Raw genomic sequence first — 27576 nt, 5'->3', positions numbered from 1 at the left:
GTTGTTAAGGGGGAGGGATGAGCTCAGGTTAATTACTAATTATGACCTTTATTACCTATAAAAATGCCATGAGTGCCTCTTCTGCACTGTGACAGCAGCCCCACCTGGGGCTTTGATCCTTTATCCTCATGTGCTGGGGTGGAGCAGCCACTTGCTGCTTGAGAATCATGGAATCATAGAATTGTCCGGGTTGGGAGGGACCTTTCAGATCATCGAGTCCAACCATCAACCTAACTCTGACAAAAACCACCACTAACCCATGTCCCTCAGCACCACGTCTGCCCGACTTTTAAATACCTCCGGGGATGCTGACACCACCACTGCCCTGGGCAGCCTCTTCCAATGCTTAAAAACCCTTTCAGTGTATAAATTTTTCCTAATATCCGATCTAAACCTCCGTGGTGCAACGTGAGGCCATTTCCTCTTGTCCCATCTCCTGTTCCTTGGGAGAAGAGCCCGACCCCCCCTGGCTACCCCCTCCTTTCAGGGGGTTGCAGAGAGCGAGACGGTCTCCCCTCGGCCTCCTTTTCTCCAGGCTGAACACCCCCAGCTCCCTCAGCCGCTCCTCACAGGACTTGTGCTCCAGACCCCTCACCAGCTCCGTTGCCCTTCTCTGGACACGCTCCAGCACCTCAGCGTCTTCCCTGTGGTGAGGGGCCCAAAACTGGACACAGCCCTCGAGGTGGGGCCTCACCAGTGCCCAGTAGAGATGAGCCAGCAGCTGGCCCTGGGCACCCTCCTGCCCGTGCCCCTGCCAGACCCTGAGCACACTGGAGGGTAGGCTTGGCAGCACGGCCCTCTGCTCTCCTGCCTTATAGACCATTGACACCACCTCCAGCTTCTGCAGGAAGAGGACGGAGTGTGACATCAATTCCTGCTTTCCAACACTTAATGCGATGCCAGTATCCCAGGTTTGTGGCTGGGAATAGAAGTTACATGGATTTGGACCGATTCAGGGAGAGAAGGAGAAGCGGATGCATGGTTGCATGAAATAAGAGTCAAAGCATCATTTTTTACCAGTGTTAAAATTCCTTAAGACTTCAGCATGTTTCTGATGAAGTGGTAAAGGTTGAAAACAGATCTTAAGTTAAATACACAGAATATAACAACTAGCCATAGAACCATAGAATGGTTTGGGTTGGAAGGGACCTTAAAGACCATCCAGTGCCACCCCCTGCCCTGGGCAGGGACACCTCCCACCAGACCGGGTTGTTCAAAAGCCTGCAGATAACCCGAGCAAAGCCCTCCAGTAGCACCCGTCACAATCCCTCATCTGCAAAAAGGTACAATTGTGCTGACCGTCTCGGTTGATGAAGTGTACTACATGGGGAAACGTGGGCTTTTTCCCACTCCAGAAATGGGGACATATAATTAGGAGGGGGGTGAGGTGGGAGCGAGGTCCCATCTGGAGTCGGTGTGGTCCACGGCCGCGTAGGGACGAGCAAGGATGCAGCATCGCCCCTGGGAGCATGCAGGTGCCGAGCATCCTGGGGATCCACCGGCATTCCCGTCTGTGCTGGCTTGCAGCCTTTCTCACCGACCCAATTCTCTGTCTGAAGACCTTATATTTCATGTCTGGGCTATGGCTGAAGAGCGCTACTCAGGAGCCGATAAAATACATGGCTTTGGTTTGTTTTCAGAAGGTAAGATGTTAGCTTATTTTTCCGTCTACTCTGTTTATGTATTGCTAGATTTTATTTTCTTTCCCATCAAATAGCCTTTTGTTTAGTTGTTTTATTTTTTGATATTTTTCGATATTCGTCTTCTGGTTGATAATGGAGACTACATGGTTTTGGTAGAACAGATAGCATGTGAGTTAATTTTTCTCCTAAAATTACTTCAAATGTCATCTCACTGAAGATGAAAAATCGAGGTCCTTGTGAACATTTGTGCTATAAAACCAGTTCCGATTGATGCACCTTTTATTACCGTTGCCTGCATAACAAAATTGTTAACTTTGTCGGAGTACTGAAATCTGAACATCTCTTCATTGTGAACACAGAAGCAATTTAGTTTTGAAGTGGCAAAGGGCAGAGTTTCTGATAAAAATGTAATTTGTAGCCTCTGACTGCAAATGCTTCTGTTTGTGCTAATTCCCATTTAAGTCACTGTAAAACGTGTGATGCATCAGCTTAAATGGCTGCAATATCAAAGGCTTTACTTTTCATTATTATTTTTTTCTTCCTGTAACAGTTTCGGTAAAATTCAAATGCACGAGTAATAATGTTTCACTTTTATCTCATTATCAAATTAGTTTTAGACTGCCTCAACCTGAGTTAAATCACTTAAATACCATTTAAAAAAATCAACCATTAAGTTGTTTTAAATCGTTCCAGCATGCACAGTAATTAATCTCTTATGGCTTCTTTACTGCGTTTGGGCAAAAAAGGTGGAACGAGTTTTCTATAGGTCGAGCAGGACGTTTTCTATAGGTGGAGTGGTGCATCCTGGCTGGTGCTCCCATGTCCTGCATCCCTACCCTCCGCACCATCCCCGGCTCCGGCTCCGGCTCCCAGCTGGCACGGCACAGTCACAGCCGCAGCCTTTCAGGCGTTAACACTGACGGGACAGCGGGCCTGGGCTTTGCAGGGCGTCCTGGGAGAATTTTCTTTCCTTGCTTCCTTATCCTTCACCAAGGAAAAGTTTTCCCCTTCTAATTTGCTTTGGGAACCTGGTGTTTTCCCAAAGAAGAACGTGTTTGGTCCTGCCAAACGCCTTAATTGTCACGCAGCTAAAAGGCAGCAGTTGGAGATAATTTACGGATGGTCAGGGACATCCCTGAATACTTTGCTGGAGGACACCAGCTTTGTACCTGCGCACACCCCCGTGTAGGAAGCCACCAGCGTCCGTGAGGTGCCCATGCGGTGTGACCAGGAGGATGAGCTTAGCGATCTCTCCCGCAGGTGTAACTGCTGCGCGGCGCGATTTCGGAGTTCTTGCAGCAGAGTGGGATTTTGCAGGGATGTCAGCGCACTGTTTTGGAGTCTCTGTGGGCTTTGTGAAACGGATTCTTGGGCTGCTGGCAGAAACGAAGCAAATAAATCTGCCTGCTGTTGTTCACAAGGCTGCTTCCAGCTCTGCTCCTGCCGCTGGGCCCTCTGCCCCCTGCCCGTCCTTCTGCCTCACCAACGCATTGAGGCTCCTCTGCTGAACCTCTTCTGTCCGTTTTCATCTCGTCGGTAGGTCTGAATAGTCCCAGAAAAGTGCTACTGAGAGCTTTTGCCAGTTCTCCTCCATGGTTGGTAAGGCACCCAGGGCTCACAGCGACAGACGGATGCGGGGCTGGCTGCGGTGGCGCCGGTGGCTGGAAGCTGCTCCTGAGCTCACCGCTGTGATCTGCGCTCTCAGACCCAACCCGGTCGGTCGGGGTCGGGCGGCAAAGGCTTGGCTCAAGTCTTCTTTATGTTTGTGTTGCTCTCAGGCAAATGGGGCTGAGAAAGAAACGGGAGGAACCAAAGCGGAGCATTCTCACGAAAAAACATAGACACAAAACACAAAGCCCCGTTTGTGCTCAAATTTGGGGAATTGAGGGGGGAAGGACTATAGATGACTTGGTTTTCTCTTTTATGACTGCTATAGATGACTTGGTTTTCTTCAGCTAGAGAAATGCTTTGATTCTATTCTATTGTTAATTAACCAATCTGAGAAAAAATACATTCGTAGATTAGGCAGGAGGCCACCTCGGGACTCTGCGCCGGCTTGTGCCAAGGCTGGCAATCTCCTGGTTCTCGTTCACAGGTGCAACCGCTCTGGAGACCAGCCCAGGGGGAGGTCACTGCTGCGGAGCTGATGGCTCCCCCGCTACCAAAACCTCGCCACATAAAACCAATACACCCGGCAAGAAATGCTTGTTCCTCTTCTGGCAGGAACGTTCTGGAGGGATTGTCCCTGCCGGTCTGTTTTTAACTATGGAAATTCAATGTTGCGTGCTTACATTCGCGTGGAAGCCCACAAACAGCTCTGCGGGTAGAAATAGCCGGAGAGTCAAGCTCTGTTCGTTGAGAAAAGGGGCACAAACTGGAACTGGTTCATGTTTTGGTTGAAGATGACCTGAGGCATTTTAATAGGGTGATCTCTCGGAGGGTTTACTCGCAATTTCACGTGCTGTGAGCGACTTCCTGCCTACGAGTAGCTGTAAATGGCCAAACCTCGTTCAAAAGCCATGTTGTAGTTGGAAAAGTTGACTGCATCTTTTAGAGGACTGTTTAAGTTTGAGGTCAGTTATTTTTACTTTTCCACTTTGTTCTAGTTAAATATTTTCACTTGCTCTCAGAACAATAGCTCTCGCCACACTGAAGCCTTCACCCAGTGCAGTAGCTTTTCATACCTCCTCCCGTAGCAATCCACGCAACGCCCAAGGGTCTCATCTCCTTAGTTTAGCTAAATATAGACTTTTCAAGCCCTAGCAGAGAGCCTAATCCATACCTTGACTAAGCTTAACAAGCTGAATCCGGTGGCATAAGCAGCTGATGCAGCTTTATGGGTAGAGGAATCCTCTACGTTCTCTTACGCTTGCTCTAATCTGCCAGGGTTTGTTTAAATTTTCTACCGCTTAATCTGGTATTTTACTGCCGGATGCTGAGGACTGGATTGTTGGGATGGTTTTTCCTGTCTGCAAACTTACTCTTCAGTTTTCCGTGCTGTCTGCCCAGGGAGATCCAATAATTTGGTATTCTTTCAAGTAACTGTTTAATAAAAAAACATCGGCCAAATCTGCAGTTGCTTTTACACAATTCAGAACTAATGTCCTGTTCACCAGCCTGTTCGCAGCCGGAACTCACAAAAATCAGAATTTCTATGGCTTTGCAAAGCTTCGCTCCCCCTGTGCTCGTTGCTTTGGAGGGAGCTGGGTCCCATACACATGCTGGCAGCTGCAAGAGCATGAAAATATCCACTATGGTTTCTGGCAGAATCATATTTTGACAAAACATTTACAATGGTTGTAAAAAAGATTTGATTCCGTATCTTAGCTAGGGTGGCTTTTTCCAGCTTGGTTGCATACGCAATATGGGTTTTGTTGATGCTCTTTTCTAAAAGCAAGCAGATCTGTGGTTTGTACAGTTAAACATCGCTGTGCGCCTCGGATTCAAACGTGGTTTCAAACCCATCTTTCTCCACACGGAGGGCCGTAGTGTATTTTAGCGGTTTCTCCTCCTGCCCCAAGCGTGCAGGCGTTGGCGTGCGTGCTCGTGTACAGCGTGTGCATGCACACACGTGCATATCCCCGCCACGGTCGACACAAGAGCTCCGATCTCCGTGGAGCCAGGGGGATGGTTCATAGCAGTGGTGACCTGCAGGGCTTCAAAAAGTATCTCCGAGGTGGGCATGCGTGGCCATGACGTTGTCCTTCCTTTGGCCGGGCACATTCCCGTCTGACAGCAACCAGCAGTTTCGGGCCTTCCGGCATCTAGACCATCATGTTTAGTAATTACTGGTGTATCCAGTTTCTCTAATTATTTGTTTGTCATTTTGGACGCTGTGGTGTTGTCCTAAAGAGCTTGACCACAGCGAGAAGGGTTTGAGAGATTCTGTGAGTCGCTTGGCCCACCCCGCGGCCTTGCCTGCAGGAGAGGAGCAGACGTCCCTCGGGTGTCCCGCGGGTCAGAGCCAGCACCTACAAACTCTGAACCCGTCTTCCTGCGCTGATCACCGCTTCGCACTGCCGGCGGGCTGTGAGGAGGCTGAACGCTGCCATACCCATGGAGATGGCCTTGCCGTGACCCGTGCCTGAGCAGAAGAGGTGTGTCGGTGGTTCCTGCTAACTGAAGAGCACTGAGAAGGCGTTTCAGGCTGTGAAGTAGAGGAGCTCCAGGAGCGCTCTTATCGCGGTGTGGTCTGGCCTTGTTTGTGCGGGTGGCTAAGGTGAGGCCACCTTTGTTGCCTCCCGTGGCTCCTCTTGCCTAGCTGAGCTCTCACGGAGCCACGACAGGAGGCCGTATCTCACAGCACCCAGCTGAAACTCATGTTTTCTGTGTTGCAAATGCGCCTTGCAGCCTGCGCCACTTCACACCGAGCAAGCAGGAGCAGAATCCTGTTTGCTTTCCCTCCGTCGGAAGGAGCAGTGCCGTTCGGGAGTTTGATTATTTGGCTGGCTGCTTGGCGCTTCGACTGCGCAACAACTTCTTATCTGGGGTACTTCATTCCTTTGCACTTTGGTTTTGTTTCTCCCCAGCTTTGCGCTGCCGTGGAATTGGCCTGCACGTGGTGTGCCCGCAGGCTGCGCTGAGTTGTTGCGTGTGTTGTGCCGTCCGAAAGAATCTCGGTGGGTGTTCTAAGCAGCTGCCATGATACAACCCATCTTCTTGGCAGCCAGAAGTGCTGTGAGCTGTGTGTCTTCTTTTCCTCCTCATCTTCATATACTGTAATAGAGATGGAGCCTATAGAAGTCTGGCGTACGGTCTGCCTTGCCAAGATTGCTCTGGTACCTAGCAGCTGTCTATACATGCTTGGTGAAGTATGTGTTTTGTTAATTAGGTTTACGTGGGATGGTGCTTGGAGAGCTCTGGGTAGATACAAAATGGTCTTCCTGGGGAAAAAACCCAAGTCTTTGGGACTCTCTGCTGCATTTTCGTGGAGGTCCACGGTGGTAGTGGGCTTCTGATGGACACTTTTTTGAGCACCGCATCAGGAATGCAGGCTGCAAAAAATCCAGTCGGACTGTACTAGTGTAAAAAGCACCTGAGCTTTGCTTTGACGTAGCTGTTCGCAGTGAGCATAGCTGCATAGTAACTGCACGGCTTAGGGGGGGGTGGTTTTTTTCATTATTAACTGCACGCCTGCATGTTTGGAGGTGGGCTCAAGCTAATGTAATATTTGCCTTCATCTCTTCCAGCTGTGTGGGTGTTGAGGAAGAAGAGGCACCGGATATCGACATCTATCATTGTCCAAATTGTGAGAAAACGCACGGAAAGTCTACTTGTAAGTATACTTGCGTAGCCGGTCCTCAGATACATAGCACATTCTGTATGTTTAAAGAAAAGAAGCAGCTTTTTTTTTTTCTTTTTTTTTTCCATGACAAAAAGACACACCTAAATATCGCGCGTCATAAATATTAAAATTCAAACCATGAGGTGAAAAAAGATGCAAGGGGGAGGGAGAAAACCGTGGGCCGGACTGGGGAACGTGGAGGCCTCAGGCGGTGTGCGGGGATGCGAGGCACCTCACCTGGGCAGCTTCAGTCCTGGCCCCGGCGGTGAACGCGCTGCTGCCTTCCCCGCACGGAATTAAGAATGGCAAAGGCACTTCGTACTGTGGGCTAGAAAAATCCTACAGCGACAGCTAGTTCTAATACAGCGAGTTTTGGAAACTGGCTGGTGTTTTTTGTCTTCGGATGAGAAGAGTAAGAAACAGTATGTTATGCTTGGCCGGGATATAAAACTGTAGCGATTTCAGTGGCAGTCAAAATCGTAGGATGCACCGAGGGTGCCAATTCTTGCAGTTCTTTCACAGGAAAAAGTTCTCCTGAGTAAAAGTGACAGTTGATCTCAGTGGGAGTTTTGTCTGGGAAAGAACTGTAGGATGTGTTTGCTTTGGTCAGATGAATTCACAAATTCTTTCTATTATACAATGGGAAAAAAAGAAAAGGAGAGAAACCAATCCCTGTAAAAGATGAAGTGCTTTACTTGAAAGCCATTTATTTTAAATAAGCAACAATGATGCGGAGGTTCTCACTGCTTTGCAACCTTACAGCAACACGCAGCGGAAGGGCTCTGTGCTCATCGCCCGGGAGCCGGACGGATCACAACGTGCCTTTTTTAGTGTGAAAAACACAATTTCTGTTGTGTTAAAACTCCGTAATTTTAAAAACAAGCAATTATTTCTGCACTGCCTTAAAAGTTACAAGTTTAAAAAATTTCTAGGGAGAAAGGGGAGGAGCCTGAAATGTTCATTTGCGGGGCCAAAAATGGGAATCATTTTTCCACTGTGACTTTTTTCAAAATCAAGTGTGAACTGGAAACCTGAATGACCTGCAGCTGTTTCTGTCTCCCAGATGGTCTGCTAGCAACATTGGCCCAAGCAGGGCAGCACAAATTGGGCAAGCTGGCAAAGAAACCCCTTGGGAGGCTTGTTCTGAAAGACTTAACAAAATCAATGTGTCCCCACAAAAAGTTTCGATTTAAACGAGTCAGCCTTTCTGATGTTTTGCTGGAAGATTTCTGACAAACGCACTGGAAACTGGTCAAACAAATAACCACAAATCATCTTCAAGTGAACAACTTGGTATTAGAATGGGTTGTGTGGAAAAGGGGGGGGGGGGTGACTGCAGATACTCCCAGGCTGTTACTGACCCAGTATAGAAGCAGCAGCACAGGATTTCTCGCCTCTGTGAGTTTTGTATAACATTGAGATGTGCCTGATGCTTTGATTTCTTTCACTGCGCTTTGAATTACGAATGATGAAAGGCACCTACTTCTCAGTGCGGGAGGAGAAAAAAATCAGACAGAAGCAGCAAACGTCTATAATCGGGAATTAAATATCAATTCTGTGGAAACCGTGATGCATAATCTCAGAATTTGAGAAATGGCAGTTTCAATAAAAAGAAATTGCGAGTTTAATGTACCAGTTAAGACAAGGAGAGTCGCATCAACAACAGTCTTCTGATGCTTTGAGAGGGTTTTTGTCTATCCAGTTCTTTTTATCCAAATAAAAATCGGACTTGGCAGTATGTCCCTCAGTCCGCATCGTGCAGCACGGCAGCAAGTGCTGCTGGGGTGCTGGCGCTCGTTCGGGTCTTATCAACGTGTGAGGTTCTCAGCGTGGTAGGAAAACGACACGATATAATTCTGCAGGATGGCAACACCACTTTCTTTTCTCCCTTCAAATGCAATGCAGAAAGTTTAATGACGTACAAGGCCAATCATCGAAATAGTCGAGTGTAAAAATTCCGGGAACGTTCAAACATTAATTATTGATAACCTCACCTTGAGTTTTGGTGAAGTGCAAGATCACAAGTTCTCAAGCCGCGTAGCCGTTTTCGCCGTTAACTCGTAGAATCGTGGATCCTGTTGAAAAATGAGGCTGTTATCCTGTAGCCCCTCCTTGCGGAGTGCAATAGGCCAGGGAAGTTAAACGAGCAATTAAATGAAGGCAGGAACAGCTTGGCTTAATGCATTCATTCCGTCAGGCATTTGTATGCAGGGCGTCCCGCTACACGGCGCTGGGGCTGCCGGGAGATGATCACTTTCATTTGTTTTATTAACTCTTACAATATACATTAAAACTAGTTATCTAGCAGTATCAGTTTTGAAATATGTGAATAAGTGTTGTTCCAGAGCCAGTAGTCCACTGGTAGGATTTAATTATTGCAAGATTAGCAAAGGGAAACACAGACACCAATTGTCTGTTATGCAGCTCGTCTGGATTTAAAAATATATGTGTATTTCTGGAGCACGCATTCCGCAATATATGTTTTCCAGATGTCAAATTTAAAAATCATTTTCCTCTTCTTACGTTTTTCCACTTTACCAATGTGGCTTAGTGGCTACTATTTCAGAAGATTGCTTCCTGTCATATGACATTTTAAGCCATTTTGGTTTAATGAAATTTGTAGGGACTCCTCTTTGGGAAAAATTACACACATTCACACAAAATTTTCTGACATCATCTAAATAAAATGTAAGTGCTTTGTTTAGGCAGACTTGACTCATTTTCATAACATGATCTGAAACGTTCGGTTTGATTGCTGTCTCATTTGCAGCAGGGAGAATCGGGAGAAATTCTTTGGAATCGGTGAAGTTACATAAACGCGAGCAAACCAAAGTCAGGCTGAAACTGTTTTTAAGTAGTTACAAACTTTAATATAAATCAACAGAGAACCAAGAGGCCGCTTCTAGGTATCCCTTCTTCATGAATACATTTGAAATAATATAAATATACCTTTGAAGTCTAGAATTACTCATTTTGAGATACAGTTTTCCTAAAAATACATTCCCTTTTTCCTCCGGAGGGTTTTCTGTAGGAGGAGCAGGTTATACTTTCCAACGGTCAAATTTGGACTAGAAAGTTCTACAGAAAAAGAAATCTGTAATCATTTAAGAAAAAGTGGCCTTTCTGGCCAAAGCTAGTATTTGTTGCACATGTTAATGGGCCTTGAATCCTTGCTGTGGCGTTCACGGTAAAGACGAAACATGCAGAGAATGGCTGAAAATGGGCCAAATGTCAGTTGTTTGATGTAGTATAATGGACTACAGCAGCTGGCTTGCTGCCGTCCAGGAGGTGGCACCTCCTGGGAGTGTGCTGGCAATGGAGGCGTCTTTGTGCCCTCTGCGGGAGAGGTGGGTGGGAGAGGTGGACGGGAGAGATGGATGGATGGCAGAGGTGGATGTGGGAGATGGGTGGGAGAGGTGGGTGGATGGGAGAGGTGGATGTGGGAGGTGGGTGGGAGGGATGGATGGGAGAGGTGGATGTATGGGAGAGGTGGATGTGGGAGATGGGTATGAGAGGTGGATGGGAGAGGTAGGTGGATGGCAGAGGTGGATGGATGGGAGAGGTGGGTGTGTGAGGTGGATGGGGGTGGATGGATGGGCAAGGTGGATGTGGGAGATGGGTGGGAGAGGTGGATGGGAGAGATGGATGGATGGCAGAGGTGGATGTGGGAGATGGGTAGGAGAGGTGGATGGGAGAGGTAGGTGGATGGCAGAGGTGGGTGGATGGGAGAGGTGGGTGGGAGGGGTGGATGGGAGGGGTGGATGGATGGCAGAGATGGATGTGGGAGATGGGTAGGAGAGGTGGATGGGAGAGGTAGGTGGATGGCAGAGGTGGGTGGATGGGAGAGGTGGGTGTGTGAGGTGGATGGGGGTGGATGGATGGGCAAGGTGGATGTGGGAGATGGGTAGGAGAGGTGGGTGGATGGGAGAGGTGGATGTGGGAGGTGGGTGGGAGAGGTGGATGGGGACATGGACGGATGGCAGAGGTGGAAGTGGGAGATGGGTAGGAGAGGTGGGTGTGTGAGGTGGATATGGGAGGTGGATGGGGGAGGTGGATGGCAGAGGTGGGTGGGGGAGGTGGGTGGGGGAGGTGGATGTGGGAGGTGGATGCTTGCTGGAGCTTGGCGCTGAGGGAGATAACTCCCCAATGCTTTTTGAAGAGTTGCAGTGAATTTCTTAATTTTCACTGATTTGCCACATTTATTTCTCAACGCTCTATGCTATCTGAAATGTAATAAAATGCTAATATGATAAGCTCTTTAATTTTCACTGTGGCAAGCGACACCTGTTTCACTGGGACTTGTGTGAAAAGTCCCAGTGTTGGTTCTGAGAGGGGGAGGAGGCAGTCGGAAAGGGAAGGAGAGGAGGAAGGTTTGACATTCATGTAGGGCTTGTTTCCTTTGTTACCAGGAGCATTGAATTAATACACTAAGCCTGAGAGTCATTAAGATAAAGAACTAGCAGCTTTAATGAATATATCCAGCTAGGCTGGAGAGCTGCATGGAACTAATAAAACCAACATGCTTTGTGCAAAACCTGGGATGGATTCGGTGGGAGATGTCTTTACTTGAGTTATTCCCGGGTTGTGGCTGGGAAAACAAAGTTAGCTTTTTCCAAACCTCGTGTCTTAGAGCTGTGACCTCCAGATTCCTTTCTTAGTGAAAAAGTACGCGGTTCTGTGTGTCTGTACACGTGGAAAGAGCGAGGAAAGAGTGCAGTCCGTGCGCGGTTACTGAGGAGTCTGTTTCCTCCCATCGCTGTTTTGAACAGTAAGAAAAGCCTGAGATCTTGATTTTGGGGTAAAATACTGAGTTTTGTTATTTAAACCAAGGGCAAAAAATAAAAGAAAGTTGTGACATTTGAAAATTCTACAAACGGAGGCTTGAAATGGTATGAATATGCACTTGGGACAAAACCAATTTACTACCCAAATGAGCATGTCCGGGCAGGCTGTGGAAGCGGGAACAGCTGAGAGGGATAGTGCTGACTAAGGGAAAAAGCTGGACCAGTTTTTCTTGCTCTGCGTTATCTGTCTGTCAAAGAGGCAGGGCAGAACTGCATTGGCATTTCACTTACTTATTTGTGCTTATTCCGACTGACCCTTTTTCCATGATGAACTTGCCTGTGTCTCACACGCTGGAGCACAGTCGAGGGGCCTTCAGGCGGCTGTCATCAACTGAAGGCCTAAGCCTGGCTTGCCTTTTAAAACCTAGGAATAAGAGGAGTTCTAAAAATTGCATTTGCGATGCCCTTGCATCTTTTTTTTTTTTTTCTTGTCTTTTTCCTTTTATGTGCATGCTGTGTGCAGGGCATAATTCAAAGCCCGTCAAAATTGATGTCAAATCTGCCACTGCTGGACAGACTGATAGACGAAGGTAATTAATGATAAATATATTCCTAAAGATCTATACTGCATGTTGAGAAGGCAGAAAAGTGTCTTTCTAAGAGTTTTATGATAAGGATTAAGTGTGTAGTCTGGCAAGTACAAGACGTCCAGAGCCTGTGTTTGCATAAAGCCTGCAGTAGCTGCGCAGCTCAGTAATTATCCGTCTGGTTGCCCTTATGTTACAAAACGAACACTGTTCGGTATGTAATAGATCTTCAGGCTACAGTATAATTGTCTAATGGTGAATTGAGAGCAATATTAAAATTTGCAGTGCAGCATAGTGGGGGTTCCCTCTTCTCTGCTCGTGTAAGAAATGAAATGAAGATTTGTCCTTACTTCAAATGTCTCAATAATTACCTTCTACTTAACATACGGTACTCTCCAATTCATTCTTTTTCAGTGAAAAAGAAAAGAAATTGGCATAAACACGATACTGGACAGACGACAGAGGTCAAGCCTGTACAGAACGGGAGCCAAGTCTTCATAAAGGAACTTCGAAGTCGTACTTTTCCAAGGTGGGTTGTTCAGCTGCACGCAGGGATGGGCTGTTGAGGTGAAGCCAATGTAGCCAGTTTCCTACGAAGCTGATGGTGATGCCTGCAGAAAGCATTGTATAGTACAGAGCGATGACGTTTAAACCAGTGCTGTATTACTGCAGATGTCCCAAGTTCTTTCCTTTTTTATATTTGTGCGGCTATATTAAAATCTACTTTTGATTGAGCCTGGTTCCTGTGGATTTCCATAGAAGCCGGTGTTTGTGGAGACAAGAAGAAGAATGCGTTTGGCCCCCACAACATTCGCTTGCATAAGAAACTAGCCAATTTATTGCATGGAATTGTCCAGTTCTCAAAAATAGTAATGGTTTTGCTGAAGTCTGTCTCCGTCTTGAAAAGAAGAACAATGACATCCTCAGTTGCTACAGTGACAAAGGCCCTCTTATTTGGGGTAATGAATAGTGCTAATTGTTAGGTGACATGTTCCACACTTTATTAGGCTGCTTCACAGCCATTTGTAAGAGTGATGATTTTCTTCTGGTTCTTCAGTAGAGGCCTTAGCCAAATAAATCCTTAATTATTAATGACTGATTATTTTAGAAGAATCCTTGGAGACTGGTAAAGTGTACTTTGTGTAAACACAAAACTTCTTCCTTTTTACGAAGAATTTGATTTCACATTTAATTTCAGATCCTGGTTAAGGAAAAGGCTGAAAATACCTCTGCAAAGTGTTTGCAGAAATTACAGACGTGTTCCACTGAATTCAGGATGCAATATTTTTTCTTGCTTGGCTATTTTTATTTGGGCCTGCTAGACTTAGCCTTTTTTGTTGTTGTTGTATACAGAAAAATTTGACAGGTTGCAAAGCTAATTTCTTCATCAAGTTTTGAGGCCTAAGCAGGATGATTTCAGTAAGCTGGGATGGCTTCTGAGGTTGCACTCACATATGCAGTAGCTCTGAGTCGCTTACAAATTGTAAAAAAAAATATGGACCCCAAGTTTTCTTGTTTGTTTCTTACATGAATGTGCACATAAGAAAACCCTGCTGCCCGATTAAAGTTCCTGAGAAAGAAGGGTCTGTAGCCAAAAGGAGTGCCTGCGAGATTCAGGCCTCCGACATCTACGCTTGCGCTGTTAGTAACACGAAGTCTTGTTGAGAAATTTTCTCTTCTGAAGAAAATGAATGAAATCTGCAGATGTTCACAGAACAAAACCCAACACTCGTCAGTCAGAATGTGAAGAACAGAAAAAGGGGGTCTCAGTTCAGAGACAGAAACTCCATTTCTGATCCCCAGCACACGACAGGGAATTACATCCCACGGTTAGTCTCTTGGTGAAGCTCAGATCAAAGGGAACAGTGGAGAGAGCAAAAAGGCAAAAAATACAGTTCATGTCATTCCACTCCTGGATGTTTAATACCAAAATAGCATTAGAGTAGCAATAGTAGTAGTAGTAATAATTAAATTGGTGGTTCAGGTACTTCAGTGTAGGTGCCAGACTCTCCATTTTGTCACGATCATTACTAGATGCTCTGGGACTGATCTCTCTTTACAACTATGTGTAAGTTGCTGTGGCACGTATAGAAGCAAATCAGACCTGAACAAGTATGTGAGATATATATGGCCACTGTAGAGTAAGTGCAGAGGTTTAGTGGTGAATCATGATTATTATCTCCAGCCTTGTTTTTTGCATGTTGCTGGCATACACTACCAGTGCTCACATAAATGTGGAACACTCCTTTTAATTAATTATTATCAATCATTTGCCTCCGGATGAGCCATTGCCGATGCACTGTGGCTGGAGTGACCCAGAAATCAGCTGGGTTACTACAGCTTATCCCTCCTTGCGTCTGGCCACCTTGTTCTCCGGGGTTGAACCCCACGGAGGTGGCCTGCGTAGGCCCCGGGCCAGGGCATCCCTGCATGGTGGGGCCGGCGGAGGAGCCCCCACTGCCATGGGTGTCGGGGCCGGCAGAGGAGCCCCCCCAGCGATGGGTGTCGGGGCCGGCAGAGGAGTCCCCCCAGCGATGGGTGTCGGGGGCTCTGCGCAGGCTGGGCTTCATGGGGCAGCCAAGGCGGTGAGGCCCAAGCCTGCCGGCCGCCATGGCAGCACTTGCAGCCTCCTCCCCTTTCCCGCTGTTTTTTTGGGGAGCTATGAAGACGTGAGCTGTAGTTTGGAACTGCTGCAGGAGAGGGCAGTCATGTGTTAGCCTTACCCGCATGGGGAGGTAGTGCTTTTTGGGGTGAACCCTCAAGGTTTTGCTGTTTCCCCCCGCCAGCAGCCATGGCCCTGGTCTGCCAGGCAGTTATCAGAGCCCGGCTGACAAACTACAGATGGCGGCAGGGTGCTTTCGGGACTGTTGGTCGTTCACATACGGTCACTTCTCACTCTGAATCCAGAGTGTTTTACTCTTGAAAAGATCTACAGATCAGATTTGAATTTCCCTTGCAAGATGTGGGTGCAAATGGCCTGTCGCCTGGTGAAGTTGCCCTTTCCTTCCTCCCTCTGACACCCCCCCAGCGACTTCAAAATGATTTGCAGAATATTTCCCAAGCAATTTATTTGACTACTTAAAAACAATTTTCAAAGTATTTCCCGGACAATTTATTTGAGATTATGTAACGGTTTTAATCTTGCCTTCTTTAGAGCGGAACATTTAACACTAATTTCTTTAACTTTGATCACTGGTAACTTGACAGATGCCTATAGTGGAGGAAAATGTTCTTTCTCCGTAAGCTGTTATTTTGTGAGTTTCCAGTAGTTGGTGCATGAGGCTTGAGTGAATTGATTCCGGATGATTTTAGCGTGCCCTGCGTGTTTTGCAATATGTGGCTTCTTGTCTTTCGTTTTATGCACCTAATTTGCATATAATTGCTTACTCATAACTTTTTCGTTTTACTAGTGAAATGCAGAAGTTGCTAAGCACCTCACCGTTGAATCTGTGCTTACTTTTTCAGTGCTGAAGATATAGTCGTGAAAGTGCCAGGCAGCCAACTAACAACTGAGTATTTGGAAGAAAATGGCTTTTCAGAGCCCATCCTTGTCCCAAAGAAGGACGGCCTGGGTTTGTCTGTACCCGCACCCACCTTCTACGTCAGCGATGTTGAAAACTATGTTGGTGGGTATCTGGCAAGCAGGTGGCATTGTACTGTTTGGAGCTCACCTGCTTTTGAAATATATATATATATTATTTGTATAAAAAATGTAAAATATATTGTAAAATATTGTCTGTGTCTTGAGCTATGCTGACTTCAATATTTGTTACATAGTGGCAGCTTGTAATTAGCAATTAATTCACTCGTGGTTCTTGTATCAACTTGTGTATCCTCCAGTGAGCCTGAGCCAGACTGCGTTGTACTCTGTAGCAGTGAGTGAAAAGAAACAGTCATGGTAGTATCAAAAAATTGTTTCTTCAGGCCAGGTCTTAATTGATTGCTGCCATCTCACTTTCTATTGAAGGAATTACTAGACTGCGACTCCCGTCTGCAAACACAGTACATTTTTTAACACTGCTGTCAGAGAGAGCTGTTTTTTTTTTTTTGCTGCGGGCCGTTTGGGTTCATTTTGGCATCCTCCTGTCTCTAACCTGAGCGGAGTATTGTACTGCATCTTCTCACAAGTCATCACGTCATCCCACCTTGGAAAACACACGTTGGCCAGGAGCCATGGAAGTGCTCTGAAGTCGCTTCTCTTGTTTCCACATCCTTCTTCCTTTAGCATGTGTGATCTTGTCCTCTCTCGCTCCATCCCTCCTCTGTGTCACTTTCTGTCCGATTCTCTCTCCTTCCAGTCTTTTGTCAAGGCATCGTCCTTTTGGAGCCATGACTCCAGCTCCAGTGTATCTGCTTGTGTTTCAGGGTCCCTTTTATCTCCTTGTATAGTGTGCTAACCACCCCCTCCTCCTGCGCTCTCCTTACCAGGCCATCGACCTGTTCCCCAAACTGGAGGGTGCTATCACCAGCCACTGGTGTTCTTGACTGTGTCTGTTGCTTTTGTAGTGATTGTGTGCAGTGAGCTAACTATGAATAAAGGAGAATCCAAGACTCCCAATTTTATTGTTCTCTCTATCCCCTTGCTTTTACGGGAAACATATTTTCCTTGCTCATCTGCTACACTTAGCAGATGTTCTTGTATGACCTAGGTGCTCCGTAGGCATCTGCTGGCTTTCTCTCAGCCTTTAGCTGAAATAACCTACCTTACCAACAAAACACTTAGTGACAAGCTGGAGGGAAGAACATGGGTTGTTTGGTCTGAAGCTGGCACCAGATTTGAAAGTGAACGGAACAAATATGCGCTGGTCTAACCTCTGTGGAGTTAGTTCGCTTGAACGGGATTTCCCAGGCAGGGATTTACCTCGCCGTTTTGTAGTTTATTACATTGGAACTAGAATGTCTTTTAGAAACAATCTCAAGTAAGTAGCGGAGGACAAAACACCACAGCTAAGACTGCCAAATACATCATTACTGTTGTGGCATCTCATGAAAAAACAAATTGATTTTTTTTCCTCGCCTAATGTGAAAAAAGCTGTGAATGAAATGCTGAGGGAGGAAAAATAAGGCCAATTAAAATTGGAGGGAAGAAAGACCGGAGAGATGCTGTTCTTGCAGAAAGGATAAGAGGGTGTGCTTAGGAATGGGCACTCTTCAAAGCTCTGACTTTCTCCGTGTGTGCTCTGACGTGCCCAGTGTTACATTCCACTAATTGACTAATACCATTAGTATTAACAGTGGAGATTTGTATCCAACAAGGTGCATCAGAGGAAATGTGTAAGTACTAGCAGCTTATTCTCTGTACTCCAATACAGAGGGGATGGATTTTTGATAGGCGTAATTTTGGGTAAAATAACAGTCAATTTTTTTTGTGGCGCACCTGAAATATCCTGTTAAAAAAGGGGAAATTTCCTGCAAAACTCATCCTCGATTATAGATTTTGTAAGCAAAAGTTTAGAATCGAGCGTTAAGAGAACTTAGAATTTTGGAAAATCGGTTTGACAAGGTATCCTGTACAGTATTACGCTCTGTCTACAATCACAGGACTTTTACAGGGTGGTGGGTAGGGCTTACTCTGGGAATGAACGGGTATTTGCATATGATTTTCACCATGCAAATGAAATCCATAGTGAAATTAATAGACTCAAAATAACATTCATCCTTTAAAGATAAAAAACTACAGTAATAATTGTGTCAAGGGGATGAATACAGAAGCACCATTTTATGCGTATACATTTTATGTATATACACGTCTTTTATACATACATGTATATGTGTGTACGTGCATGAACAACAGGGGTACAAAGGCTAAGAAGATCAGAAAATCAAAAGATTGCGATGTTTCTGGAAATGTTAACTCACCCCCAAGCATACAAAATGGGGCGAGTCAGGCTGCCCTTCAGTCTCTCTTTTTTGTTGAATTAATTTTTAGGACCAGAGAGGAGTGTTGATGTCACCGATGTCACCAAACAGAAAGACTGCAAGATGAAGCTCAAGGAATTTGTGGATTACTACTACAGTACGAACAGGAAAAGGGTCCTCAATGTGACCAACCTGGAGTTCTCAGACACCAGGTAAGAGTCCAGCCTGCGGCACTGCGCGGTGACCGGGACACACGGTGGACTTCGGCCGGAGGAGTTTTAACAGCCTCTGCCCTCTGCGCTGGTTCCCTCTTCAGGAGGTGCTGCATTGAGCGTGGGGTGGTGGCTTCTTGTCGCTCTGACTCTCCACTCCATCCTCCAAGTGCAGCCGGGTCAGGCCAAGCACAGAAATGAAGGTGCTGTTTGCTGTATGAGGAGAATGGCACAGAGCGGACTGAACGGGACAGCATTTGTCCTGGTAATGCACACCGGCGTATCGCCAGCAGTCATCTGCCGTCAGCATTCACAGATTAGAGCAGAACATTTTGGCACCTTTCAGTTCTATTTCAACTCTGGTAGTCTAGGTGTAGTTAATCCGTTGCAACTAGATATTAGTGATGTGTAACTAGAGCATCACTTGGTGCTCCAGGAGCGAATTCTGTGCCCTGTCCTGATAGCGAGTGATAATGAGGTATGTTCCTGGTGCGATCTGAGGTACTTAGATACAGCCTGACACATACCGGTAAGACCAAAGAAAGGAGGACAGAGGTGACCACAGAGGTATAATAAAACTGTATGTGGGTTTCTGGGAGAACATAGACATTAAGGAGTCTTATCTTTTAATATTCTGTGTTATTTTTCTGGTGAGGTGGCAATCCTGATGGATATAAGGCAGCGACAGCCTTTCCTCCAGCTTCAGGTGATCTAAAAACATGGTGACCTCCTTGGAGCATTCTTTTTTAAATGGGTTGTAGAGATGTATAGCGCAGATTTGAGTGCATCATATATTACTTTCTGAAATCCTTCATTTAACGAGTAAGTAAATAGATGAGGTGTGGCTCTAGGTATAGTGTCACATGTCACTGGATGTCCTTGGATGAGGCCAAGTTTGAAATTTCTATAAATACCACGTGTCATAGTTGTAGTTTCAGTGCTTTTGCGAGTTAACCTGTGCTCTGTATGACAGCAGTTCGGAACTAGAGTGATGCTGACTTCTTGATGGAAAGCTGGGGGGGGTGACAGTGCAGGTCAGCTGGGAATTTCACTCTGAGGTGCTTTAGCGATGCAGTGAGCCAGAGGCGATGGTGCTGGCGATGTGGGTATCACCCACCCTCAAGGACAGGAAGCCTACTACCCTCCTCATGCTTTATGGTACGTTTCATATATAGGATAATTAGCCGATGTAAGTGCCTAAGCGTTCAAGTTACCGCTTTGTGCCTTATATAGCTGTATTCATCACCTGAGCTGTGCTTTTATTCCAGAAGTAGGCAGATGCATCTATAATGTGTGGAACTTCACGCAACTGTGCAGATTGTTTCTACGGTTGTTGTAGTCCTGGGTAGCTAGTACTTCCAGAGAACTGAGGGAAGGAGAAGATTCCTGTGTATGTACAAACGCTACTCAAGATGATGATGAGTGTCAACATAAAAATAAAGAATGGTTGTTTTGGGGAGCATTCCATTTTAGCAAGAAGACTTAATGTAGCCTTAAAAAAGAAGGCTGATGAATAATTACAAGCTCATTTTTTTAAAAGCCATTACCTTTAGCCCTGTAGTTAGTGTTTTAGTGGTGCACACCCATTTCTGCAGAAAGCATCTCGAGTAATTACAGGCTTCAAAGATTACCAGTATCTTCAGCTGAGAATTTTTTAGCTTTCTGCCATTATCCCAGAATAACGGGAGGTCTTTTGTTCTGAAGGACTGCTGGAGCTGTCACTCATATGCTGCTAATTTAGACATTAACTAGCAAATATTTTATTTCTTAACATAGACAGTGACACTTTAATTGAATGCAGTGCTCCATCTTTCCCTGCCATTTTAAAGGGAGCTATTGTTATCAGTGTTTGACAGTGAGCATAAATGACACATGGGAGCATTTAATTTTAGTTTGAAGTGCAGATACTCTTACTGACGTGGTACTTTAGAGTGTCCGACAGTGAACCTCCACCCCCTGCAAGTATTGGTCCAAATTTTGGACAATTTAAATACAAAATTTAGCACATTCTGGGGTGAGGCACTTCTAATAGCTGTTTATCATGCCACTGCATTGTCTTAGCTGTGATTAATAACATCTATTATATATTTAATATAGAAATACTATATAAAAAAATATATACAACATAAATCTACGCAGAATGTAAATAAATATATTGATTTGTATAAATCATGTAAATAAATGTTATATATGTTTTATTTTAAATATATTCACATTATCAACCCAAATTAGACTATTTCCTTCTTCTGAGCTTTTAATGTAATTTAGTCAGTCCAAATGAAAAGATCACTGCGATTTTCAGCATCAGAACCGAGACTGACTTAGTCCTTAAGTATTAATGATATTGTTGTTAGGATTTTTAATACTAAGCTTAACTTGCAGACTTTTAAGATTTGCCAGACCGTTTATGTAAGAGAGCACACCTTTCACTTTCTCCTCTGAAGGGGGCTGGAAAAGTGGCTGTGATAACAGCGCTTTTGATAACTGCGCCTACATAGCAAGAGGCAGGGACGGGAAAAATATAAACAGCATGTGCTTGATCATAAATAGCTCTACTGAAAGAAGTCGAAGGATCATTGCTAAGTCATCGTACTTAAAAAGCTTTAAATCTCGGTCTGTAAACAGTTTTCGCAGTTTTTCTGAATGAAGAGCCGTTCTGCTGACGTGTAAGGAGCTGCTTCAGATTGCCAAGCAAGTACGAGAGCCGCTTTTCGTTCTGTCGGAGTCCTTGTGCGCTTTTTTAAAAAGGATGCGTGTTTCTTTTCAATTCTCTCTGTAAAGGATGTCCAGTTTTGTAGAGCCTCCAGATATAGTTAAGAAGTTGTCCTGGGTGGAAAACTATTGGCCTGATGATGCTCTTCTGGCTAAACCCAAAGTTACCAAGTACTGCCTGATCTGCGTGAAGGATAGCTACACAGATTTCCACATAGATTCGGGAGGAGCTTCTGCGTGGTACCATGTGCTGAAGGTGAGGGGTCGTGTTTTTGCAGTGTATCTGGTAATGAACTAAATTTTACATGCAAAGACCATTCTAAAATTCTCTCAAAAATACAGGTCTCGGGTTTTTTTCCCCACGGTCCTGTTGTATCCGTAAGAAATAGGCAGAGCCTTAACTGCTGTAAGTGGGTACGCTCTCAGCGGTGCCAGGGTCTGCTGAGAGAGGAAGTTGTCTGTGTGCTTTCACTGTATTTGGATTTTAATATTTGTTTCATGCCTTTTGCACATGAATCACCTAAGACCTGAAAGATATTACATCCTGCTTTTGCAGGATAACGGAATCTGGCACTGTAAGCTTTTTGCAACATCAGTCCCACAAGTCTGAGAAAATGTGGTCAGCTAGTGATTTAATTGTTTCAGCCACTCTGTACAAAGCCGACAAGTAAATTTTACTTCAATAGCATTAAAATATATAATGCTATATATTTCTTTAGATAAATATTTGTGTGTGTGTGCGCATGACTCTGTGCCAGCGCAGCAGTGCATGGTTTGGCTGCTCGTTGCTAATTTTATATTGTTCTAATTCAGGGAGAAAAGATATTTTATCTCATCAAACCGGCCTCTGCAAATATTTCTCTTTATGAACGCTGGCAATCGGCAGCAAACCACAGTGAGATGTTTTTTGCAGACCAAGTAGATAAATGTTACAAGTGCACAGTTAAACAAGGACAGACGCTCTTCATTCCATCAGGTGAGCAGGCTGTTGCAGGTGAGCTTTCCTGCTCTTTTTAGAGCTGCTGAAATAGCGCGTCCAAAATGCCAAAGGGATGTGATTTGACCGCTTTCTCTGACAAAGTGTGAAGTCTAATTCTCAGTAGAAGTGTAATTGCATATGTTTGCAAATAAACGCCAAACCAAACCTGAACTTTTACTGCTTTCTGTCAATATTTTAGCACCCTCTTAAAAATACAACTAGTAGGTAGAGCGTTCCACTCCTGGTCTGGCTGGGTTGCAATAACTCACGAGTTCTCTCTCTATACCCAGGCATGACGTAGGTGATTTTTGCCATCTAACAGAGAATTCATGTTGAATTACTTGCTGACCATCGCTCCCCACAAAATCCTTTTCATAGTCATTGATTCCCTGTGACACTAAGGAACTATAGGTGCCTGCAGGAGTGTGAGTGTGCATTTATCGTTTCACGTGAGGCTGAAGACTGGGTGTCACCGGTTTTTACGGGTCACTTGATAGACTCAGGCTTTCATTGCAGGTTAGGGATGGTGGATTTTGTGTTTCTCAGTTCCTGGTAGGATCTTCGTAAGGACAGGGAGTTGATCAGCGGATAGCACAGAGTTTTAGGTGAACGCAGTTCTACTCCTGCCCCTGTCCCTCACCGTCCTCTCACCATGAACAATTATTTCCTCATTTGCATTGTTTCCAGCCCTCCCTGTTACCTCAAAATCCCTGAGAGGGATTTTCTCTCCCTCTGTGTGCCTTTAAATGGTGCACTGCCCACTCGATCCATAGTCTGAGCTGAGGTTTCCAGGCAGTGTGAGTAACAGCACTGGTACTTGGATTTTGGGGGCAGCGTCCAGTAGTGCCATTTTTCTGCATGTGAGTAGGTCTTGCACTTAAATTTTACTTTGACTGTAAAAAGTGGGAAGTAGGTACTTCTCTCATGACCATATGTGGAGCAGATGGTGGAATAATTTATAGAGATCGACTAATTCAAGTAGATTTTTGTATGAAAATAAGTGTTTGGAAAACACCTGTTCCTGGCACTACAATAAAGTCAATGTCAGGAGCTGTCACGGATTTCGTGGTGATGAGGAAGCAGGTACTGCTTTCTAATGTGCCACTGTAGCTGCTGCTGCTGTTCACAGAAACAAGGAAGTAATGTCAGCGCGAGCAGGATGTCCCTTTCCACTGTCTGCCACCGCTGAAGGTAGCCCTGGGATTGGGAGTCAGAGGCAATGGCACCTTCCCGGGCTGGGCCTTTATTGTGCAAAACAAACGAGGGGCCAGATGCAACTTTGTTCAAAGTGTAGGCAGTTCTGGTGCTGACTTGGGCTGAAGAGCTGTATCGGTACCTAGGAAGTAAGTTGCTAAGTGAAGTATAAACATCGTGTTGTGAATAAAGTCTTCATTACTGTGATTCCAGTCTTTATCCTCAGGACTCTTCTCTTTCTCTTTCAGGTTGGATTTATGCAACTCTAACACCTGTAGACTGCCTGGCCTTTGCAGGACATTTTCTACACAGTCTAAGTGTTGAAATGCAGATGAGGTAATCTGTCTTTAAAATCTAAAGTTAGGAAGAGGCTCCGCGTTTGATAAATTGGCCGTCTTCTCTTCTATTAATTAACCTACATTTACAATAAAGTTGATGTAGCTCTATTGGGCAAGTTTGGAAAGTGTACCCACATTTGTCCCCTTCGACCGCGTTCTCCCGTGCTGAGTTATTCCAAGCTGTCTTTACGCCTATTGCATAGCGCATGGAAGGATATGTGAGGTGCTTGGGTTGATGTGGCTGAGTCCTGAAGGAAGAACTGTTAGAAACTCTCCGGAGTTTTACCCTAGAACATGCCGTTCACCTTCTGGATAAGCTCCCATCTGCTCAGCTGGGTTCTTTGCCCAGTGTAAGACAATGCTTTACTGAGGCTGGACGAATAATGCAATAAAACTGTCTTACATCTCTATCGCAGAGTTCCTTACTAGTGTTATTTTTGTGTTCCGCTTTTGGTCTGATGCCAGAATACGTAGTAGCAGCACAAAGAAATGAGGCACTGCAAAATGAACCTCGGGCATTTATGAGCGGTGCTTGTCGCTGTGCGACATACTTGTGACCTGCTATGCTTTAAGTTCATGTGGCTTTGTATTGCAGGGCATATGAAGTAGAAAGACGGTTGAAAATTGTCAGCCTGACCCAGTTTCCAAACTTCGAAACTGCATGTTGGTATATGGGAAAGCATCTACTAGAGACGTTCAAAGGTAAAACGGCGTTTCTTTGCCTGCTTCAACTCCTTAGCTTTGGGGGCCTTAAAATAGTTACTCTTAATTTCTGCTGATGTGTCACGTAGAAGATGGACAGGTGGCCAAAATCAGTCTTGTTCCAGCTCTCTCCTTAACATCCTGCCATCTCGCTCTAGGAAGGACCTTAACTGTCCCTCTTAGCTATGCGTAAGAGGAGGTTGCTTTATAAACTGTATTTAAGTTGCCTGAGAGGCAAATAATGTTGTAACATTTTTTTTTAGTTTTTAGTTGCCTGTCAAGTCTGGATTCGTTCCCTGTTTTAACCTAATGAACTACACGCTCTGTCAGCCCAAGGCACAGAGTCGCACTTCCTTCTCCCATCATTCTGCTGATCCCACTCGAAGTATGTGGGCAGGTCGCATGTATACAGGGCCACAGGAACGTCAAAGATGTGGCCAGCGGGAGCACTGGGAATTAAAGCAAAGTTTTCTGTGAAATTCAAAATCTTCCAGATCAGATTCCTTCAGAGTTGATCCAAACATCTATGCGTGCATGTTCTTTACAGGTTCGGTCTCACTTTGCTCTTTGCTGCTATTTCGCCTATTACAGAACGTGTCTAGAGACACCCACCAGATCCTTTTATAATGAGAAAAATGTGTCTAATTAATAAGCAAGGTGAGGGGTCCCTCTGAGTGTCACCAGGAAGGGGCCCCTTGTGACCGACTCTGAACAAAAACTGGAATGAGGGAAAAGGTTTAGGCAAGCGTGTGCTCAGGCAGAAGTGAAATGCTTTGCCCAGTAGAACCTTTGTTTCCACATAATCGGTACTTGCTTTTTCAGTCAGAATAAAAGAACCGCTGATGGTACCTTTTTATTCCCACAGCCTAGGATGTATGAACGTGGAAGCTAGCTTGAGTATGGGAGCAAGAAAGGAACCGGAAGGATTGCTAGTGTAGACATAACTTACAGGAGCACAGTGTAGGAAGGCTGAGTTGGATTTATGACACAGTAAATATACTCCTTATTACCTTCAAGTTATAACAGGGATTCATTTGTGGTGACCGACTTTCAAAGAGTCAGCTTTCACAGTTAAACTTTTTCAAATTAAAGGCTTTATGTAAAACGACTTCAGTGAGCGGCGTTTGAATGGCATTGCTTTTTTCCTCTCCTTAGGTTTGCATAAAGCTGGGCAACAACCTCCTGCTCATTTACTCCAAGGAGCAAAAATTCTCAATGGTGCTTTCAGGTCATGGACTAAAAAACAGGTAGGAGAAGCAGCCTGTTTTAGTATTGTGTGTTCCCCAGGTTTGTCAGTCACTGGAACAGAGGGCAAATGCTAGAACAAATAATATCTCCGTAGCACAACAGCTAATTCTGAAATCGCAAAGAGAAGGGACTGGGGGGAGGAGGGCAGTAGCTGGGATTTCGTAGTGCCACATGAGGAGTCAGCGAGGAAAAAGCTAACACCGGAGCTCTAAAAAACTCAATTCTGCACACAGCCGAGAGGATACTGAATGAATGTTCTCCCTGGCTCTGAGCATTTTCATGTGCCAAATCAATTAAGCAGAGGTTGGGTATGCGAGTGAGGCCTAGAATAACTCCTGCATTTTTGTGTGCACAAGTTCCTGCAAATCAACACATTAATTGAGCCAGGAAATACATCTTGGTTGGAGAGAAGGCTTAAAGGGATTTGCAGCCTGAATTTCCTGCTGCAGTCGTTTCACAAGTGTTATTCTTGCATGCGCTACTGCTACAGTTTGGGGGAATTCTCTGCAGGAGACAGGCCATTCAGTCATAAAATGCGAACAGGGGAACTAGCAGCTTTAGGATTTTAAAACATTTGAAGGAGGGATGAGCATCTGAGTACACGATGTTGCATACACAGTTAGGTGAGTTAGGTGGCTGTCCCACATTTAGATGTAGTCAGGGACTTGGCTGCTCCCTACTGCAAAAAGCCAGTGCTTGAGCCTGGATTTGGAATTGCTCCCTGGTTTCCTGCAGAAGGACTGGCTGGTCTGGAAGCTCTCTTCTCCGTGTCACCCTGTTTATTTTTCCACTTGCTGTGCAGATGAGAAGTAGTGAGTCAAAGGAAATGAGACTGTGTTGGCATTTAGGTAAAGTTGAACTTTGAATATTATAACAGGGCCTGTGAATGCAAATGTTGTCAGTCCCGTCAGGGAGCTCCCAAACCACTCTGCTGACAAGGTATGTGCCTGTTGCGCTCCTTGAAGACAGAGACAATCTCTCCTTGTAGATGTGGAAAAGGAACTTCACCCAGAATCTCATATAAGGGGATGAGCAAAGTGATGTTACAGTTGTGAAAAAGCAGGAATATCTGAAAAAAACCCAACTATTTACAATAACATCCAGGAGGGGGAAAAAAAAAGTATATTTTATTCCTTATTTGGACTACAGTATTGATTTCAGTACATAGGAAAAATATTGATCTTTCACTTAATGAGGTTTTTTTAATATATTTTTGCAAAAAAACATGCACAGAAGCAGCGGTCTGGCTTTGTTCTGTTTTAGGCTTTAGCAGAGCATGAAGATGAGCTACCAGAAAACTTCAAACCAGCACAACTTATCAAGGACCTTGCCAAAGAGATAAGATTAAGTGAGGTTTGTGCTCTTTTCATAACATTAACTATATTGTGGGTCTTTTAATAATCTAGGCTATAAGATGGATGACTTGAAATAAATGAATCTTCTTGCCCCTCTTTCTTCATTAAAAGAATTCAACGTGAGGTTTCAGGGTAGGGGGACTGCTCAAGACTCTTGTCTGTGGCTGACTCAGCGCGTATTCTGGGCTCCTCTTTGCTTTCTCCTTGGCTTTACGCTGTGTCTGCCTGTCCTACGTCCTTCCTCCTCCACCCTCTCCTAGCTGGGCGGGCCACGCTCCCGTCTCCGTCCTTATTTTCTCTCTCACTTTAGCTACTCCCTACCCAAAAATATGATAGAATTCAAAGAACACTTTTGCCGTCCCTGTGATTGTGTTCCCTGGGTAGTATCTTCTTTTCCTTATGTTCATTGGTCTTGTCTATGACATTGTCTGGGCTTGGGACTATTATTCTCTGCGTCGTACCAATAGAAAGCCTTGCTCTTGGCTGGCTTCTAGGCAGAGTTACTATAGCAAATGTGATAATAATTATACACACCCTCCCCCCCAAAAAAACCCCAAAAGACCCCCAAAAAGTAGGTTTCCTGGAGGTATCATCCATTAAGTCCGGTATCGTATTCCACTCAGTGGTGACCTGTGACAGTGCAAGGTGACAATGGCTAGTTCAGTTGTTTTAAGAAGAC

General features: G+C 45.1%; 1 protein-coding gene across 4 annotated transcripts in view; it reads left to right on the top strand.

Moving 5' to 3' along the window:
- Window positions 1-27576, top strand: part of PHF2 (PHD finger protein 2) — a 90811-nt gene that overhangs the window by 40237 nt on the left and 22998 nt on the right. For all 4 annotated transcript variants that reach the window (XM_074602597.1, XM_074602596.1, XM_074602599.1 and 1 more), the window contains exons 2-11: window positions 6833-6918; window positions 12713-12827; window positions 15764-15924; window positions 18228-18369; window positions 21151-21337; window positions 21895-22057; window positions 23503-23590; window positions 24188-24294; window positions 25450-25541; window positions 26806-26895. In XM_074602597.1, coding sequence (XP_074458698.1) covers window positions 6833-6918; window positions 12713-12827; window positions 15764-15924; window positions 18228-18369; window positions 21151-21337; window positions 21895-22057; window positions 23503-23590; window positions 24188-24294; window positions 25450-25541; window positions 26806-26895 — 1231 coding nt within the window. The remainder of the gene's footprint in view (window positions 1-6832; window positions 6919-12712; window positions 12828-15763; window positions 15925-18227; window positions 18370-21150; window positions 21338-21894; window positions 22058-23502; window positions 23591-24187; window positions 24295-25449; window positions 25542-26805; window positions 26896-27576) is intronic.

Source organism: Larus michahellis, chromosome 10, assembly GCF_964199755.1.
Source record: "Larus michahellis chromosome 10, bLarMic1.1, whole genome shotgun sequence".
Classification (NCBI taxonomy): domain Eukaryota; kingdom Metazoa; phylum Chordata; class Aves; order Charadriiformes; family Laridae; genus Larus; species Larus michahellis.
Note: the sequence above shows the minus strand (reverse complement) of the source record. Positions and strands in the feature narration are given on the sequence as shown.